The 19,226-nt window shown below is 33.1% G+C and overlaps 4 protein-coding genes across 6 annotated transcripts; 2 read left to right on the plus strand and 2 right to left on the minus strand.

Annotated features, from left to right (window-relative positions):
• The first annotated feature begins 90 nt into the window (after positions 1 to 90).
• On the plus strand, positions 91 to 5,460 carry LOC107899618 (developmentally-regulated G-protein 3). The gene is made up of 10 exons (XM_016825388.2): positions 91 to 320; positions 920 to 973; positions 1,130 to 1,303; positions 1,965 to 2,036; positions 2,529 to 2,588; positions 3,070 to 3,179; positions 3,754 to 4,053; positions 4,569 to 4,760; positions 4,963 to 5,014; positions 5,135 to 5,460. The coding sequence occupies exons 1-10, from the start codon at positions 279 to 281 to the stop codon at positions 5,183 to 5,185; spliced, it is 1,107 nt and encodes a 368-aa protein (XP_016680877.2). The 5' UTR covers positions 91 to 278; the 3' UTR covers positions 5,186 to 5,460.
• A 750-nt stretch (positions 5,461 to 6,210) lies between these two features.
• On the plus strand, positions 6,211 to 7,859 carry LOC107905767 (uncharacterized). The gene is made up of 2 exons (XM_016832520.2): positions 6,211 to 6,620; positions 7,335 to 7,859. Exons 1-2 carry the CDS (start codon positions 6,367 to 6,369, stop codon positions 7,534 to 7,536), a joined length of 456 nt encoding a protein of 151 aa, XP_016688009.1. The 5' UTR covers positions 6,211 to 6,366; the 3' UTR covers positions 7,537 to 7,859.
• A 598-nt stretch (positions 7,860 to 8,457) lies between these two features.
• Positions 8,458 to 9,879, minus strand: LOC107899585 (uncharacterized protein At5g64816). Of its 3 annotated transcripts, none has more exons than XM_016825344.2 (2): positions 9,760 to 9,879; positions 8,458 to 9,079 (listed from the first exon to the last, which is right to left on the minus strand). In XM_016825344.2, exon 2 carries the CDS (start codon positions 9,027 to 9,029, stop codon positions 8,649 to 8,651), a length of 381 nt encoding a protein of 126 aa, XP_016680833.1. In that variant the 5' UTR covers positions 9,030 to 9,079; positions 9,760 to 9,879; the 3' UTR covers positions 8,458 to 8,648. The 3 variants fall into 3 exon arrangements, with proteins under 3 accessions (XP_016680833.1, XP_016680850.1, XP_016680841.1); XM_016825361.2 differs by lacking the exon at positions 9,760 to 9,879 and adding an exon at positions 9,614 to 9,736; XM_016825352.2 differs by lacking the exon at positions 9,760 to 9,879 and adding an exon at positions 9,434 to 9,607.
• Positions 9,880 to 10,529: 650 nt separating this feature from the next.
• On the minus strand, positions 10,530 to 14,049 carry LOC107899577 (small GTPase LIP1). The gene is made up of 7 exons (XM_016825334.2): positions 13,382 to 14,049; positions 12,733 to 12,824; positions 12,507 to 12,648; positions 12,013 to 12,317; positions 11,324 to 11,377; positions 11,100 to 11,230; positions 10,530 to 11,011 (listed from the first exon to the last, which is right to left on the minus strand). Exons 1-7 carry the CDS (start codon positions 13,470 to 13,472, stop codon positions 10,816 to 10,818), a joined length of 1,011 nt encoding a protein of 336 aa, XP_016680823.2. The 5' UTR covers positions 13,473 to 14,049; the 3' UTR covers positions 10,530 to 10,815.
• Positions 14,050 to 19,226: the final 5,177 nt, after the last annotated feature.

The following is a 19,226-nucleotide window of genomic DNA, read 5'->3' on the forward strand; positions in this document are numbered from 1 at the left end:
ATCAGCTTGGGAAAAAAAATGTTTAAAGGGAATTGGAGAACATGGCTGAGAGCCCAATTTACTCAGCAAGGAATACCTGTAAATAGCCCAACCCAAAACATTAGCCGCTCAATTATGTAGCTCCGAATCTGTAGCCCTATTGTCCGATTAATTTCGTTTTCTCTAGTCGCTTCTTCTTCATCTTCTTCTCCTTCACCTCCCCAAAGTATCCGAAACCAATCCCCAAACCGCCGCCGTCCGATTATTGTCATCTTAATTACTATTATTATTTTGTAACAATGGCCACTGTCATGCAAAAGATCAAAGACATCGAAGATGAGGTTTTCTTTCTTCCTTTGCTTCTTAACTTTTTTTCTCATTATTTTGATTTTAGTTCATAGGATAATCTCTCGATTCCATTATGCTGCCCTTAATTACCGATAATACCAAATGCATCTTTTTTAATATGCTATTTGTGTACTTTTGCTTCTATTAGCCTCGTAGTTGTTGAATTTCTGAATATATTTTCGAATAATTCAAGGTAAACTTCCGTACTATTTAGTGTCCTGGGAAATATTAAGAATGCTTCCATTTTCTTATTTTATTTATTTATTTGAAATTTTATGCCTTGAAGATAATATTTTAGGGTCAGATTTTGTAATTTAGTTTTATGTTTTTCGGGTTAATAAGATGGTAAACAAAACTGAATCCTTTTTGTTGTGCTTCGGATATTTATTTTTTACATGTATATTCATCTTAAAGATTTTTTTATGGGAATGAATTGCTGAATGAGAAAGATTTATTGTTTTCGTTTTCTAAAAGTTTCAAACCTTTATTTCCTGAAAGGCAAATGTGTCCTTGAAACATGATAAACTGCTAAAGCTCGATGCATTCCAGTGTAACTAAATATTGTCCATTGTTTTATGATTTTTTTTTTCAGATGGCAAGGACTCAAAAGAACAAAGCAACAGCTCATCATCTGGGCTTGCTCAAGGTGAAAATTTGCTTTTAATTTTTGTTCAGTTTTGTTTTGGTTCAGTTGTGGAATATGCCATTGCATTAAAAGCTCCGTGATTTGCATTTTCTTTTTTGTTGGTCTTCATTTTCATCAGTTGAAATTATTTATGTGTTTATTGGTCATTTGGGTTAGGCCAAACTTGCAAAGCTACGAAGAGAACTCCTTACACCTTCATCAAAAGGAGGAGGTGGTGCAGGTGAAGGTTTTGATGTTACCAAAAGTGGAGATGCAAGAGTTGGTCTAGTAGGTTTTCCTTCTGTGGGGAAATCTACGCTTCTTAACAAGTTGACAGGAACATTTTCAGAGGTATGAATGACTTCTTTTTATGTCATGATGGGGCTATGCCCACATATGCTTGTGTCTTCTGTTAGCAGAAGTTCTGTAGTTTGATTTTGCATTGAAAACCTGTTTTTATTGCCTTGCAAGACTTATGAAATTTGGTGCTATTCTTCTCTACCAAAACTACGTTGGCAAGACATTAAAGAATGGAAATTTCTGGAGGGGGGATAGGGTTAGTATAAAAGACAGGGAAATTATGTATGGTTGAAATTGTGAAGTACGATGTTCTCTGAATCTTCAGGTACCTTGAGCTTGAGTTACCAATGCCCATAACATGTTAGGTGGATATATTTGTGGAGGTCCAATCCTTAGAACATATGGAAGACCTATAAATAACTAAATATACCCATCTGTGTCCAACGCTCACCTCTCTGATTCTGAATAGCATACCATTCCTTAGTTGACATTGCTAGTAAATTCCTTTGTCTGTTTGCTTTTGTTGGTATTTCTTCATGCTATTTTAATTGACCGAGAAGAATGTTTAGCGTAAATTTTTTTTCTCAATTCTTTTTTATTGTTGGGAATCAGAGGACAAGAGGGCCGAGTATAACATGTTCTCTTTGGAAGCTTTTGCTTGAATATAGTGCAGTTCTGAAGACTGATGAACTTGTGTTTTTGTGGTTTATAGGTTGCTTCCTATGAATTTACTACATTGACTTGTATCCCAGGTGTGATCATGTATAGAGGGGCTAAAATCCAGGTACTTCTTTATTTAACAAAGATTGATGTATTTTTTTGCGGTTTTCCTGGTTGATTAAATTTTAGTCATGGTATTTGGATAATTGATGTTTCCCTTTTGTCTTGCATGCTATTTTACCCTTGAGAGTGATGTACAAAATGACACAAAGCAAGACGCAGTTCTTAGTTCTGTTTAGATATTCCATAAAGTTGAATTTGTCAGGATTTGCATAGGTTTAAGGTTCATATTCTGAAATACCTTTTAGTTTTAAGTTAATGTTTTTAAATCAGTGTCTCGTTATGCTTTAGTTTTCAAGTATTTGCTGTCATCTGATGCCTTAACTATCATGAGAGCTATGCTATTTGCATTGAATTTGTGGTAAATCATAATGCGGCACTATAATAAGTCTCATATATTTTCCCTCTTACGACATCATGATGCTTGATATTTGTTAGATAACCTTTTTCTTGAATATGAAAAACTCATTAATCCCTCTGTTATTATGATTTGCAGTTGTTGGATCTTCCGGGTATTATCGAGGGTGCTAAAGATGGCAAGGGTAGAGGGAGACAGGTGAACACAATTAGTTTTGTCTGAGATAGATGATTTTATGCTATCATTACTTATATGCTTAGCTTTAAAATTACTTTTGATTTACAACTTAGAATGGTAATTTTGCATTTCTATGGTTTAATGTTTATTTATTTTAGTTTTATTCTTTTATTATTATTATTATTATTAGTGCTTCTATTGCTTGTATGACTAGCTATTAATTTATTTTGGTTTTGCAACTTAGAATGGTTCTTTTGTTATGTTAATGCTATGCCAGTGTCATTAAAGATTATGCACTTGAGCAGAGGGGATCTCATCGAGCTAATTTGTACATGTTGTCATGAATGTCTGAGAATAGTATGATTATATGTCAAATATTTTCTGAAAATTGTTGTGGCCCATAGCATTATTGCTTTTCAGTTTAGATGCTGCTGATTTCTGATCTTCCATTTCATGCTTATGCATTGTTGCAAGTATTTTAAAGAAATGCTATTTTATCCAGGTTATCAGCACTGCCAGGACATGTAATTGTATATTAATTGTTCTTGATGCAATAAAACCAATAACTCACAAGCGTCTTATCGAGAAAGAGCTTGAAGGCTTTGGTATAAGGTAACATTCATACCTTTCTTTTGCCTCCTGGTGGTTTCACCTTGATAATTCTCGGGCCTATTTTGCATATTCTTTTTTTTTTCTCATTTTTTATATATTTTTTCTTTCTAAGCAAGTTTGGTTTATTAGCCACTTACTGCCTATACATGTCCTTCAATGTGGAGATCATTGAGGAATAGGAAATTATAACAATGGCACTTTAAAAAAGTATACATGCCTATAGAACTTTTATCTGGAGATCACAGATGATTTTAAAATTTATCTTGAAGGACTTCTAGTTCAATAAATAATGTTGATGTCAAAATAGGGCCAGATCAGATTTTTGACTCATTTGGAATTTAGTATAACATGGGTCAGTTCTTGCTAATAATTGAAATATAGTAGTATATGTCTAGGAGCATCCATATTTCCTTGTTGCTACCGTTCTTCAGCTGCATGTATATGGTGGTTTTAAAATCCCATTTGTAGCAGTACTTTATTTCTGAAACTCTGTACCATTTTCTAGCTTCATTCTTGCTTTAAAAGTATCTCAGCTTATTCTGCTGTCTAACTATTTTTGTTTTGTTGGGGGCAGGTTGAACAAGGAACCACCTAATTTGACATTCAGAAAGAAGGACAAGGGTGGTATTAATTTCACCTCCACTGTTACTAATACTCACCTGGACCTTGACACTGTAAAGGCAATATGTAGTGAATACCGAATTCACAATGCTGATATCACTCTAAGGTATGATGCAACTGCTGATGATCTAATAGATGTCATTGAAGGCAGTAGGATATATATGCCTTGCATCTATGTGGTGAACAAGATTGATCAGATTACACTTGAAGAGCTGGAAATATTAGATAAACTTCCTCATTACTGCCCAATCAGGTAATTTCCCCCTAATCCTTTGGGAAATTGTCTGACTGTCCTTTTGCTATCACATTTCGTTCAAAGTCATGATAGTATTGGGATCTACTACATCGAAGTATTTTGGTTCTAAGATGCAATTGTCTTTGTGATTGACTTCAAATAATAGTTATTCCAGAGACGCGTTAAAGTGTTTTATAGCAAGCACTTAGGAGATGGGAACAAACCTTGTTTTGATTAAACAAAACCATCAAATTTGTTTTCAGTTGAAAACCTTCAAAAGATGATTGCAATGCCTGGGGTAGCTTTTTGGGATAAGATGAGCTGGAGTTGGGTGGCATCTAACGCTGATTATTATGGCTGTAGTTCCTGACGTTTGAGCTAATACTACTAGCCTATGATTGGTTTCTGATTGTTCTCCAAACTCGTGTCACCTTTAGTCTTATTGGATTCCTTGTTAGGATTGATTTGCAGCAACTATGTTTTCCTGTTCATTGATAATTTTTTATAATTTCTTTTTTCCAACTACTGTGAAGTGCTCACCTGGAGTGGAACCTCGATGGTCTCCTGGATAAGATATGGGAGTATCTTAATTTAACTCGCATATACACAAAACCAAAAGGGATGAACCCAGACTATGAAGATCCTGTTATCCTGTCATCGAAGAGAAGGACAGTTGAGGACTTCTGCACTCGAATTCATAAAGACATGCTTAAACAATTTAAGTAGTAAGTATCCTTTCCAAAACTTCAATGCAGTATGGCGTCAAAGTCATAGCATTTTCTTTTACTTGCATACTTTGTAGCGGCAATGTGTTTTAGAAATCTGCCCTAAGATTTAGCAATTATTTACTCTCTTTTTTTACCATATTTAGAATCTAAGTTTCAAAATTCCAGTGATTAAGTTGTTAATCTGGCCAAATGTTTACAGTGCACTTGTATGGGGATCAAGCGTAAAACACAAGCCTCAAAGAGTTGGCAAGGTTTGTTCTGATTTCTCTTATTTAAACAGAGCTATAACATCCGCCACCACTTTGCTCCTTGTTTCTTAAGACTTGGCAATCCATATTCATGTGGGCTATTTTTGTTGGATATTGTCCCAGGATCATGAACTTGAGGATGAAGATGTTGTTCAGATTATCAAGAAAGTGTGATTTGAGGATATTGGAATTTATGCCTTCATGTTTTAGGAATCCCATGAATCATATTGCTCAACATTGTAAGCTGCTGCCATTTAGGTTGTGGAGCTGGAAATTAGGTGAAAAACGTGACAGCTTGAATGTGTAATTAAAAGCCATTTTGTTGTCAAGCTCTTGTGATCTGATTATCTGGTTCCCCTTTTGCTTTGTTGCGATACACTACTAAAATACTATAGAACTAGTTGGAAACTTTCATCTTTTCTAAGTTATGAGAGAAATGGCATTAGTCACTATAATAATTTCATTTCATTTCATCCCCTAAGTACATCTATCTGTAGATCTTGTTGGATTCAAATCCAATAGATAATTCAATTTTTGGACAGGATAGTGACACCTCGTACAGAAATTATTCCTGTTTATCCATTTTCACTTTGCTTCTTTTTTCTTTTTGCTTTTTTTTTTTTAATCTTTCACGTTTTAGTCTAGTTAAGGTTAAATTTATCGGGATTTACGACATTAGGCCGTTCTTCTATTTTCTAATATAATTTTTTAATCTTTCTCATTCAAATGGTTCTTAATAGAAAATAAAAATCGAAACTTCAACTGAAATTTTTTTTGGATATCTCTTCAGTGGAAAAATGGACGAATATGCATGAATAGCTGAGGTGACAGGTTCACTCCAATTCAACTCAGCTACGAAAAGATTACCCGATTAGATTTTAATCATTTAAATTTATTTGAAAAATAAATTGAAACAAGATATTTAGCACAAGGTTATAAACTATTTTAAATAAAAATGAGTTTTTTTTCACTTTATAAGTAAAATTATGTTTTCTTTTTTGGACCACTAATAAAAGTAATATATAAATTTTAGCTCTCAACATTTTTATAATCTTATTAATTATTAATATTTATTACTTATTTAAGATTAAAATTGTCATGTATAAACTATACACAATTATAAAAATCCTCAATGCGTTTCTTTAATTCAATTAGTAAAAAAAAAATTTACTCGTATTCATTCAGAAAGGGTTTGAAATATTCAGAAAGGGAAAGCGCAATACCTACAAGCTAGTTAGTAGCTCCACGAAACATTTTATTTTTAGTGAAGAACGTGCACATACTTGAAACCAAAACCATTTTTCCTTTCCTTTTTTTTCATTTTTTTAAAAAGTAAGTTGTTTAGAAATTGAAGAATGATGAACAAATCACGCTGCAGAAGAAGCTCTACTTTGGTTCTTCTCTGGATCATCGTTTTTTGGCACCAAATATTATCAGTAGTTTGCGAAAGAGTGCAGCTGCAGTTCAACAACGAAGATCAGAAACTATCTTTCTTTCAATTATTATCAACCTCCATTGATTTGTTCAAGAGATCTCATCTATCTTTTTGGCAAAACTTCAAATCCGTTATCTATCAATTCCAGTTGCACTTCGCCCCTCCAAATCTTGAGTAAGATTTCCTTCTCTTTAATATTTTATTTTTATTCTCACAGCGAGTCTGACTTTACATAAATATTTTTAGATTCAAACCATATTATTAGAATCGAGTGTTACTATCAGAATTTGAATTAAATAATATTATTTATTGAATATTTGAATATGTTAAATATTCAAATTCAATATCCACAAATAAAATTGATTTGTATAGTGAATTCAAATAATAGATATCTAAATTTATATTTATATTTCTTTTAAATTTGTTGCGTATAAATATTATAACATTTAAATTCATTTATTTTCTGAATTTACATTATTTAACATGATTAGTACAAAATTTGGATTGAATCTATGAGTTAAATTGAGAATCAAAACATGTAAATTTTATTTTTAATATTTAATATTTTTATTACATTTTTTTGTCACAATTTGAACACTATTTATTCCATTAATAATAATGCATCGAATAGTCTTTCTTAACATTTTATCACTTAGTTCAATATTAGTTTTTTTAATATAAAATATATTTAATTTTAATGTTACTTAATATTAGAATTTACTTTAAATATATTTAAATTTTAATAAATGTTGATCAAACACGAAACCAAAAAAATATTACCAGATTTAGATTCAACTTTACATTCACCATTTATCATAGCCATCTTTTAAAAAAAAATTATGATATTGTGTGTTTTTAAATGATTATTTTACCGATTGTGATGGGCAGTTTTAGAAGGAGGGACACAATAGAAGGAAAGGAATCAGAGAGTGTGCGAGAAAATATGAAAGAAGCAGTGAAGAAGAGCATTAGAACAGGCGAAGCAGCAATTAAAGGAATTGCCAAATCAGCTGCAAAAGTTGTTCAAAAGACTGCTGATAAGGTCAAGAAGAAAAAGAACACAGTCTCTCAATCTCATGATGAGCTTTAGACTTTTACACGCATTTTCACTGTTACTAAAAAGCTTTTATGATATTTTTACAGGTAAAAATAAAACCCAAAAAAGGAAAAAAACTAAAAATTTTGTTTTTTCGACTCCAAAACATACTTTTAATTAAAATTCATTTTAGAAATTTAAAATCAAACAAGAACTTTAGAGAAAATAGTTTTTACTTTTATTATTTAAAACATTTTTTTGTTAAAATTTCCATTTATCTTCCCTACCGTATAGTAAAGTAATTTAGGTGAGTTTATCGTTAAGTAAATTATAATTTTTGTTAAGTGAATTTCTTAATAATAAACACTCTTTCTCTATCTTTGATGAAACATGCATTCTTGGTTCCCTTGTCAATCCTTTTGTCATCTTATAAAATATCGAATTCAAGATCCTTTTGTCATCTTATAAAATATCGAATTCAAGATCAAGATTCGTGATTTATTCATCTTGATTTGATTCAATTTTATAGTCCAACTCAACTCCGTTCAAATATTCTCCTAAATCGAAATCATCACTCACATCAAGCTACTGAAGAATGTAGGACAATCTCAAGTATAAGTTCTTCAAAACTAATCGAATTAACCGAAATATTCATGAAAAACTGAATTAACTGAACCAAACTTGGTATGTTTTCTTAGGTATTTTAGTTTTCTCACTGACATTAGGTTGGGTTTGAAAACTTTAATTGAATATGGATACGTTTAAATATAAAAAAGAATATAATTTATTCATTTTTCTAAATTAAATGTTGTTTTATTCTATTGATTTGTTTTGAAAAAAGAACACACAATCAACCAAATAAACACATTAAAACTGAACTATCTATCTGAACAAAATCAAAACCAACCAAATTGATCAATTTCGATCTGTTCGACCTGTTTGTTTGGTAATCGATGTTTTGCTCACCCCTATCAATGATCTGAGCATAATTTTCATTTCCAATTGCAAATAAGCATTTAAGGGTCATTGACAACATTATGCAGGACGAGGCAAAACCCGATATTCGGATATGTGTTAAACACGAGCACCAGATAAAATCGAAGCGACATAGATTATGAGAGAAAAGTAGAATGTAGTGTCCTAAACATAAGGTAATCGAAACTACACTAAGGAGAATGAGATGCAGATAACCTAAGGCATTCACTTTGACACCTTCTAAGGCAAATATCATTCCAGTTAGGTACCTGATGTTGGTTGACACAAACGGTACGAGCGCAAGCATCGGAGCAAGCATCGAGCTCGGACACACCGCAAACAGTTACACAAGTGCCAGGGATCGGATCCTTTGAAAATGCCCCGACCTTTTTCAACATTCTCTTTGACGTGCAGACTCTCTCGCAAATGAAAATGTCATCCGAGCTCTTCTCCCTTCCCCTGGCACTCTTAATTCTCTGTTCTTCGGCATGCTTTTTCCTCAATCTAAAAACTTGCCCTGCGATAACTGCCGGGATAGCAGCCCCGAGAAGGGTCCACCACACATCCGCCATCCCAAATTACGCAAGCCGGATTTCTGTTTCCCTACTTAGTTTTCTGCACTCTAAAAAAATAGGAAAACTAAATACATGAACAACCTTTATTCACTCCTTAACTCCACATCTAGCAGATATACTAAATTTAGCTAAATTCAACTTCACTGTTAACGCATAATTAAACATTCAAGTGGCCAAAGCAATCAAATCTATGAATTATAACGAGAAATTTATGTTGCTCGACTTCTTGTACAAGTATTATATGTTAGATTTTTTTAAAAAAATTCTTCAATTTATTTTGAAGAAAATTTGAGATTATATCACAAATATTTCAATAAGAAAAAATCAAAGCAACATAACAACTAGCAAGAAACAACCTACAAAAAAGGACATTTAAAGATAAATAAATCACAATTACTTACGGCCAGCAGTTTGATGTAAGCCTAAACCCTAAACCATGAAGAAATCGGTTTAATAGATAAAACACCAGAAAATCTGGTGACAGATCAGTTAATATATATTTCAAAAATTGATGAAATTTGATCATTTTTAAGTTAAAATTCGGAAATTGAATGAGGAAGAAAAACAGAAAAGAGGAATACTTATTCCGAGTTACAGATCAGATCACAAATAACATACACAAAATGACGCTGTTAGTTCTACAGGTTTAATTTCTATAAAAAGAAAGTAAAAAAGAGGGGAAAGTAAAACTTTTTTTTAATGTTAGGGTTTTAGATTTGGGGCTGACCTTTGGAGCTATGCTTTCGCTTTCCACTTCGGAAATGCTTGTTTTTAGTGTTTTCTTAATATTTATTTATTTATTTATTCATTCATTTATCATTATTGCTGTTACTGTTATTACTCAAATGTTCAAACAAACGAGTGAATTGTTTTAATTTTTTCTTAGAAATTAATAATATTTTAAAATTTTAAAATTTTAGAGTATTTAAGTTAAAAAATGCGGATTCTTATTAAGTTAACTATTAAGTGAAAAAATTTGAACAATTTAACAGTGACAAATTGATAATAATTAATAGATTATACATATCACAATGTAAGCTTAATTTTAATTTTTTTACAAAAGGAGTACAAATTGTGAAAAAAAATGCAAAGAATACTTTTTTAACAGTGCAATATTTTAAAAAGTTATACATGTATGCTTTAATTAATTTTTAAGGAAAAATTTGAAGTTTTTTATTTTATCTAATTCCAGATTTTTTAACCAAGTTTTATTTTTCTTTTGCCCATCTTTAAGCTATTTTTTAGTGTCATAGTATATATATAATGTTATAGTACTAACACAATGATTAAAATTCGTACAGATGATTAAGCGAGAAGGATTGAAGATTATGCAGGCGTTCCTTTCTCTGCTCAATTATGAACTTATTATGAGTATCTATTATTATGATCATTTTTTAAAAATTTAAATTAATTGAACTAAAGTTCGGAATTTTACATATTTAACTATTTATCTCCAACCCAAAATGAAACAAGGCGGAAAATAAAGAAAAAAAAAGGTTTGATTGAAATGCATCACCTATATTTTGGCTTTGGGGTAAACAATTAATAATTATACAACCAGTAAAACTGTTATAAAAAAAAAAACCCCAAAAAACGGAGGGCGTGTGAAACAAAAAATGATCTTTTGGGGGAGGCCTGGGGATATAAAAGAATCGGCATGCCAGTTATACAAGCATAAAGGTAAAAAAAATTATGGAGGAAAGCATAATATGGCCAACACACAATATTTTAACCTCCCAGCAATAGTGATTGTCTTGTAGCAAACACCGGACACGATATTACATCAGACATTAATATCCGCACGCTTCGATCTGGTGCTGCTGTTGATTTCTTGGGAACCGGTAAAGGAGAATCGTGGGATGCTGTAATTCTCAGTCACTGAAACCGGCTGTTGAGGGTAAAGAGTGGGAGGTGGAGTAAGGTTGCGTTGTGCAGGTAAGGGAGGAAGCATGTTGTACGTGTAAGGGTCACCGCTCAAACTGCAAACAACCGGAGCGAACAACAGAATTTTCATCTGCAAACTAGGGGAAGGACGGAGAGAAGAATGATGGTGACAGCCAGACTTACCTTGTACGCCTGTACAACTGATGACCATCATCAGAATATTCATCCAGACATTGAGAAGTCCTCAGAGCAGGAGATATGGACCATGTATTCGGGGTCGATAAATCATCTGAAAAATACCGTCTCTTGATCAACTGAAACAAGTACCGTAGAAGTTTAACAACAGTAAACCCCCAAGAAAATAAGAGCTAGAACGCAACACAAATAAGAAAAGAGGACGATAATACCATACGAAAAAATTTCATTAAACCTTCCTTGTCATATCTTGCTTCTTTGGCAGCCTGTAGAAATTGAGTAAAGTGTTAGACATCTTCGTTTACCGAAAGCCAAAACTAACATCGTTAAATCAGGTTTGACAGGCTAGTCAAGAATATCAGACCTCTACCAACCCCAATGTTTCACTAGTGTTTTAGACAGTGAATTGTGATTGATTTAAAGGTTAACCAGCAAAGGTGCCATTTTATATCTTTTCAGCTTGCAAAAAACAACTTCGTGAAGTAAAATATCTTCCGTAAAAGAGAATTTCCATGAAAAGAATTTGGGCTCGAGAACAAAATTTTATTTGTGTTTCTTATACAAAAAAAAACAAAAAGAAAAAGAAAATTAACAAAAAAGCACAAAAGGTAATTTAATGTATCATTTCCCATACTTCAAACCAAAATGTTGTCCACAGGGTTCTAATCTTATTGAACTGAAGTGTACCATTTCCCGTATTTTAAATTTAAAACCAATATGTTGTCAACAGAGTTCTAATTCTAATCTTATTGCAAGTACAACTCTACATTAAAATAGATCAATTCAACGAAGCACCAAGTTTCCCACACAAATATCTGCAAATATATAAAAGAGAATAAAATATGAAATTATTACTCTAACCGGCATATAAGCAAGTCAATGCGAAAGTTAAAATGCTTACTGCAATAAGGCTGCCACTACCAGGAAAACTCTCGGTCAATGGGAGTTCCTCACTAGATGGAAGCAAACCCTGCTTCTCAACCCACTGACGAGCTACATCAACCAGATTCCCACTGCTACCTCTTGTACCCTCTTTAGCAGCAATATCAGCTTTGTTACCAATAACAATATATGGGACAGGAAGTCCCCCGGGGCCTCCAGAGCTTAGAGGAGCCGAAAATGTCCCAGTTGTTGCAATCTCAGATGCCCACTGCTGCAAGCTTGTTTTTGTTCTCCTTTGGGAAAGATCGTGTACAAAAATAACACCTGCACAAAAAATTAATGGTGGAACCGTGAGAAAAAATTACAGGTCACAGAGTTTGCAGTAATTACAAAAGGCTATAATGGGAAGCTGAAGCATTACAAAACTTACAAACTAAGGTTTAGAAAATTCCCGTACCAACAATTATCATGAACTTAAGGTATTTGCTCAAGAAAAGAGACTTAAGAACTCACCATTAATTTGAGAATAGAAAAGAGATCGGCAATCTTTGTATCGCTCGTGTCCTGACACGTCCCAAAGTTCAATGAAGAAATCTCTCTCAGCATCCCCTTTCAAGCTACTTGATGAGCTACCAGGACTACCATATTTGGTATGCTGTGTAGAGATTGTAGTGACTAATTGGTAAATGAACTCAAACAATAACTTTATTTGAGGCAATAAAGGAGTACTAAATCTTACCTTCACACCAACTGTACACCCAATAGTTTGAGGAGGACAAGCAGTGGAAAAACCTTTGACAATCAGATGAACAAGAGAAGTTTTCCCCACACCTGACAAAAAAGACTAAGGTTTCAAGCAAAAAATCGGCATCTAATAGAACATTGAAAAGAAAAACATATTATATATTTAAGCATGAATAGTAAACAAATTAGAACATTAGATCAAGAGTCTGCATACTTCTCAATAATGGCACAACAAGGTGTCGGAGACTCTCGGGCAGTCAAAAACAAATTAATATAACATCCAAAGGAAATAGCATAGGAACATGAAAGCAGTGAATCATTTTAAAGGTTTGCTCTCCTAGTACAGAAAGCAATAAAACAGCCATCAACAAACTACTGAAGAAAATCAAATAAGGCCACTCAATGTGTAATCTTAGGTCAAATATTGAGGGTGGGATAATGTATGGGTAGAGATCTTGATGTGCAAACAAAAGCATTTGTTAATTCAATTATAATAATTTTATAGCATACAAACTCAGCAGACACCCTAAACAGCTACTCTGTATAGAGAAACATAAAGCAACAAGCAGAAAATTTTGCAAAGGTAAACACAGTATATGAACACAAAAATTCACTGATTAATAAAAAGAAGTAAAATTCGATACCTGAATCACCAACAACAAGAACTCTGACTTGCCCACAAGGAGGTCCTCCATTAAACTCTTTGAATTCCCTTTCACGTTCCCTCCGAAACATTTTTTTCTGTTTTTTTTTTGTCACAACCGAAAAAGAAAAAACCTAGCCTAACTCAACTCTACAGACGATGGCAACACTAATAAAATCCCATAAAAGAAGGCACAAATTCAAAGGAGAGGAACAATTTCTTGAAATGGGTACCCAATATTTCGAACTAACATCCATCTCAGACCAAAATCCACCCAAGATCTACACCCGAATCCAGGATCACGAAACTCATCATTCTGAATCAAATTGGATCTAACAAAATAGACCTTCTTTGAATGGGTATATTTAAATCGAGAGACAATAAGTGGATTTCTCTTTAAATTTCAGTTTAGAGCTTCCAAATCTCAGTTGATTAAACTTGGGTTTAAAACTATATTTTTCTAAAATATATATATAAATCGTTGTTTTTAGTGGGGTTTATAGGATGATTAGAAAGATAAAACAAAAGAAATTAGCTAAAGTAGGGATCCAGATTTGATTTTCGGAGGGACTGATTTTAACTTGTATTTCATGTTGTTTGATACGGATCGATTAAACAGAGAAACTTGAAGCAGGAACGTTCCATTCACGCGCTAGAATGCGCTTCATATTTACGAGATATGTCGATTTCTCTTTTTCTTTTTCTTTTTCTTTTTTTCTCGTATTAAAATTTGTTTAATTATTATGAATTTTATTGTTTCTTTTTTAATAAGATTGTTAATAAATATCGGTTAGCTCTGTTTTATTAAAAAAAACTAAATTCCAAAAAAATATAATACTATAATATATAATCTTATTTATTAAATTTGATTAATTTAGTTAACTATCCTATCTCAAATCAAATTAATTATTAATCAAAATTTCAAAAAAATCTTTAACCAACTTCTAACCTAATTAGATCGATTAATTTGAACACCTCTGCCAACAATTCCAAGCCAAAAGTTAAACCATTGAAAGTACCTCAAAGCTTCGCTTGTATCATTATGCATATACGAGCACTCCTATTGCATCCCTGTACAAATCTGCCCCAGTAATCTCTTAAAATTCCTCATACTCACGCCATTGTGGTGCCTATATTCATATTCCTATTTGTGTTAAGTTTGTGATACGAGTCACAAAAGCCCAAATTCTTGAAGGCGAGGCCCAATAAGCAAATTCCCAGCCCAATCAAGAAATCCATCCATACTTAGTTGAAAATCAGGCCAAATTGTCAAAGTGGCCCAAGTTGTAAAGTTTTATTTTTATTTTTATTTATTTATTTACTTAGTTTAAATTTTTATGTCAATATTCAGTCCAAGAGTCCCAGATAAAATGACCTTTGACCGAATTTCCATATTAAAATAATTAGGAGTTTTTTTTATTTTAGTTTTCTAATTAGATTAGGACTAGTTATAAGTCCTATTTAAAGGCATGGCTGTCCACCTTGTTAAACACTTATCATTATTATTAAAATTTCAGATTTGTTGAGAGCAGAATTTTCTTTGAGTTTTCTCCAAGATTTCTCTCTTGAGTTTTCTTTAGAAGTTGTTTTAACAATCTTGTGATTGTGGGAGCCATCTTCAACCTTCTTCTTGCTATTGATATTCTTTGGAGGGGAGATTAGAGCCGTTTGAAGGGAGTTGTGAGATCTTTCGAGATTTCAAGGCTTCTTAGGACTTATCTTTTAATTTCTTACTGTCAATTCTTTCTTTATTTCTACTTGTGCTGAATCATTATCTAATCTATTTTCTGTTCTTATTGTGTTTTCAGCCTTTTTCTATCTTAAGGAATCAGCCCAAAAATCCCCAATTTCTAGGGTTTTTCTATACTCTTTTTGGGTGAAATTAGATTGTCGAAATTTGGGGGAAAACTATCTTGGTGTTCAATTGGGCAGAATCACAATCTCCTTGAGGGTTTCAAGAACCCTAACACTTATTTCTATTCTCAATTTGATTCTTTGCTGATTTGGGGATTTTATTTCAGATCTGAAAATTCAAAAATCTAATCTTTTAATTTTCTGTTTCGTTTCAGATCTAATTGTTTAGGGTTTTCGTAGGAGTTTCTCGTGACTTGGCAACTCGATCTTGGTCCGCGCGCAACCCCGTATCATTTGGTATCAGATTTTGGGCGTTTTGGGTGTTCTTGGTTGATTTCTAAACTGATCTCTATTTTTTAAATTACAAACAGCAGTTTTACCCAGAAAAATTTTTGAAAAAAATTCATTTGAGTGGGTAAATGTTTTCTGATTGATCTGAAATTTTACATACATATTTTTGGCACTGTTATTGAATATACAAAAATATTTCCCGCAAAAAAATTAGTCGAAAAAGTCAAAAAATTGAAAAAAGACGAAATCCAATAAAAAATTAAAAAAATATTCAGCGGGTTGAATTTGGTGCCCAAATTTTTCAGATCAAAAATTCAATATTTGAAGACATTCCAGATTTAATTTTGTGATTTTTGGAGATCGGGAACACCTCGAACGAAGTTGTCAAGTTACTCCGCAGTTTTTCGGGTTTTCTGTTTTCAGCAATTTTTATTGATTCTTAGCTGTAGGTTTTCATTTGTTTACCTTTATTCTTCCTTTACATTATCTAACACCTTCTTGTTTCTTGTGTTAGTAGGATTTAAACGTGTGCACAACTTCTTCCTAGGTGCAACACGAATCAATTGGTGTCTCGTCAGTTTTTGGCATCCTAGTGCAAATTAGGATTCTTTGGTAGTTTGGTTCACACTCTCTAATTGGTTGATATAAACTCTGATAAAGAACTCACAAGATTGAATTCGACCTCATTGAGAATTTGATTTTTTCTTTTTGAGTGATTAACGGTGAGGTTTGATAACTTTTATTTTTGAGTGTTGAGTATTTTGCAGGTTTTAAAAAAAATGTCTACAGGTGATAATAATAGTGACATATTTAAAAAATTCCAACAACAGTTGGATGAACAGGCTGCTGCTCTTCGAGCTTTGACTGCTACCATCAATGAGGTGCAATTGAATCAAGAACCTCAATATCGAAATCCAATCAAAGAAGATAGGGATAACCAACCCCAGAGGCGCGGCCCTCGACGTGTCACTAGAATGGATGATGATTTTCATGATCGTGGACAATCATCTTTGGCAAAACCAAAGAGCGAGCAGCAACGAGAACATCTCTTTCATACTCGCTGCCATGTACAAGGTAAGCTTTGTAGAGTTATTATTGATGGTGAAAGTTGCTCGAACATAGCCAGCACGACGATGGTGGAAAAACTTTGCTTAACCACTACCAAGCATCCACAACCTTATCAACTACAAGGGCTTAGCAACGAAGGCCAATTTAGGGTCACTCAACAAGTGCGCATCGCATTTTCTATCGGTAAGTATCAAGACGAAGTTGTGTGCGACGTAATGCCTATTCAAGCCTGCCATTTGTTGCTAGGAGAACCGTGGCAACTGGATCGAAAAGTCACTCACGATGGTCGTACCAATAGGTATTCTTTCAAGCATCAAGGAAAGAAACTCACCTTAGTGCCGCTCACTCTGGAACAAGTCCATGAGGACCAAATCAAACTGAAAAATTCTGTTAAAACAAGTGAGGAAAAAGAAAAAGAGAATGAAAAAGAGCAAAAAGAGATTGAGAGTGAAAAGGAATGTGAAACAGAAAAGAAAATTGAAAAAGAAGTTGAAGAAAGAAGAGAAAATGAGTTAGAAAAAGAAACAAAAGAAAAAGACGAGGAAAGGCTAGTGAGGAATGTTTCCACTAACCAAGATATGAATTTTTCTTGTGTTGCTACTTTTCAGGTTCCTGAAAGATCGAAAGATAACTTTCAACTTCAATACCTCTCAAATGAAAGACGCTTTCATACGATCAACTTAGGCAAAGATGAAATCACACTACATGATCCCGAAGGTAAGCGAGGTAAGGAAATTTTAGAAACCGAGTCCAGTGCAGATTTGAAAATTATTAATAAAACTTTTGGTGACTTAGTTCTTAAAAGATCCCCTCATTTTGATCCGATTAATTGTTACTCTTCGATTGTGGTTGATAAAGTCATTACGAAAAGAAGCGTGGTTTGTTATTCTCTTGATTTACCTTGTGTAAAATCCTCGAATTTGTCCAAATCTGTTTTGGAGAATAAGGTAACGAAATTTTCCAAATTTGTTTTCAATTTATATTCGTGCCTTAAACAGTTTATGTGGTTGTACATGAAGTTTGAGTTCCATTTGACAAAGGTTAACTCAACAACGGAGATTCGACTACACTATGCCCCCGATGAGCGAAGGTTTGTTTTAAATGAAAAAGGTAAAATCGACCCTTATTCTTCTGCTTATCGAGGCAAGATGCTTGAAACCTTTGAAACACTTTTGTACTCCTCGGATAGTGATAAAGATCGTGTTGATGAACACTTAGATCGAAACGTGCTTGACTGTCCTATTTTATTTATTGATGATCTATCTGTTTTGATGGTTGATAAAAAGATTCTTGTTTTTGATAATGCATGTGTGAGTGAATCTATAGACCGTCGATTAATGCATGGTATGATTATGCAACTCTGTGAACCATGTGAATCTTTTCAAATACCTACTTGTGACGATTATGTTTACCATTTGATTTATTACTCGCAATTTATTCATGGTTTGTGGGAACAATGTGAGACGACTGAATGCCTTAAAACATGTCCATCTTTGTTTCAAATATTTGACGAGGCAGTGGTGAGTAAATTAGATTGTTTGCATGGTAATCTGAATCTATCCATTCACATGCGTTATACCTGTTCTGTTATGCTTATGATTGGACTACAAGCTTGTTTCCGTTGCTATTTACTATCTCATGGCTATTCTTTTCAGTGGACTCAATTGCCATTAGTCCCGTTCGATAGAGGAAAGTCGAGTTCATTTGATTTTTCAGATTCGAGGACGAATCTTTTTGAGGAAGGGGGGAATGATACGAGTCACAAAAGCCCAAATTCTTGAAGGCGAGGCCCAATAAGCAAATTCCCAGCCCAATCAAGAAATCCATCCATACTTAGTTGAAAATCAGGCCAAATTGTCAAAGTGGCCCAAGTTGTAAAGTTTTATTTTTATTTTTATTTATTTATTTACTTAGTTTAAATTTTTATGTCAATATTCAGTCCAAGAGTCCCAGATAAAATGACCTTTGACCGAATTTCCATATTAAAATAATTAGGAGTTTTTTTTATTTTAGTTTTCTAATTAGATTAGGACTAGTTATAAGGCCTATTTAAAGGCATGGCTGTCCACCTTGTTAAACACTTATCATTATTATTAAAATTTCAGATTTGTTGAGAGCAGAATTTTCTTTGAGTTTTCTCCAAGATTTCTCTCTTGAGTTTTCTTTAGAAGTTGTTTTAACAATCTTGTGATTGTGGGAGCCATCTTCAACCTTCTTCTTGCCATTGATATTCTTTGGAGGGGAGATTAGAGCCGTTTGAAGGGAGTTGTGAGATCTTTCGAGATTTCAAGGCTTCTTAGGACTTATCTTTTAATTTCTTACTGTCAATTCTTTCTTTATTTCTACTTGTGCTGAATCATTATCTAATCTATTTTCTGTTCTTATTGTGTTTTCAGCCTTTTTCTATCTTAAGGAATCAGCCCAAAAATCCCCAATTTCTAGGGTTTTTCTATACTCTTTTTGGGTGAAATTAGATTGTCGAAATTTGGGGGAAAACTATCTTGGTGTTCAATTGGGCAGAATCACAATCTCCTTGAGGGTTTCAAGAACCCTAACACTTATTTCTATTCTCAATTTGATTCTTTGCTGATTTGGGGATTTTATTTCAGATCTGAAAATTCAAAAATCTAATC

This window comes from Gossypium hirsutum, chromosome A11 (assembly GCF_007990345.1).
Source record: "Gossypium hirsutum isolate 1008001.06 chromosome A11, Gossypium_hirsutum_v2.1, whole genome shotgun sequence".
NCBI lineage: Eukaryota > Viridiplantae > Streptophyta > Magnoliopsida > Malvales > Malvaceae > Gossypium > Gossypium hirsutum.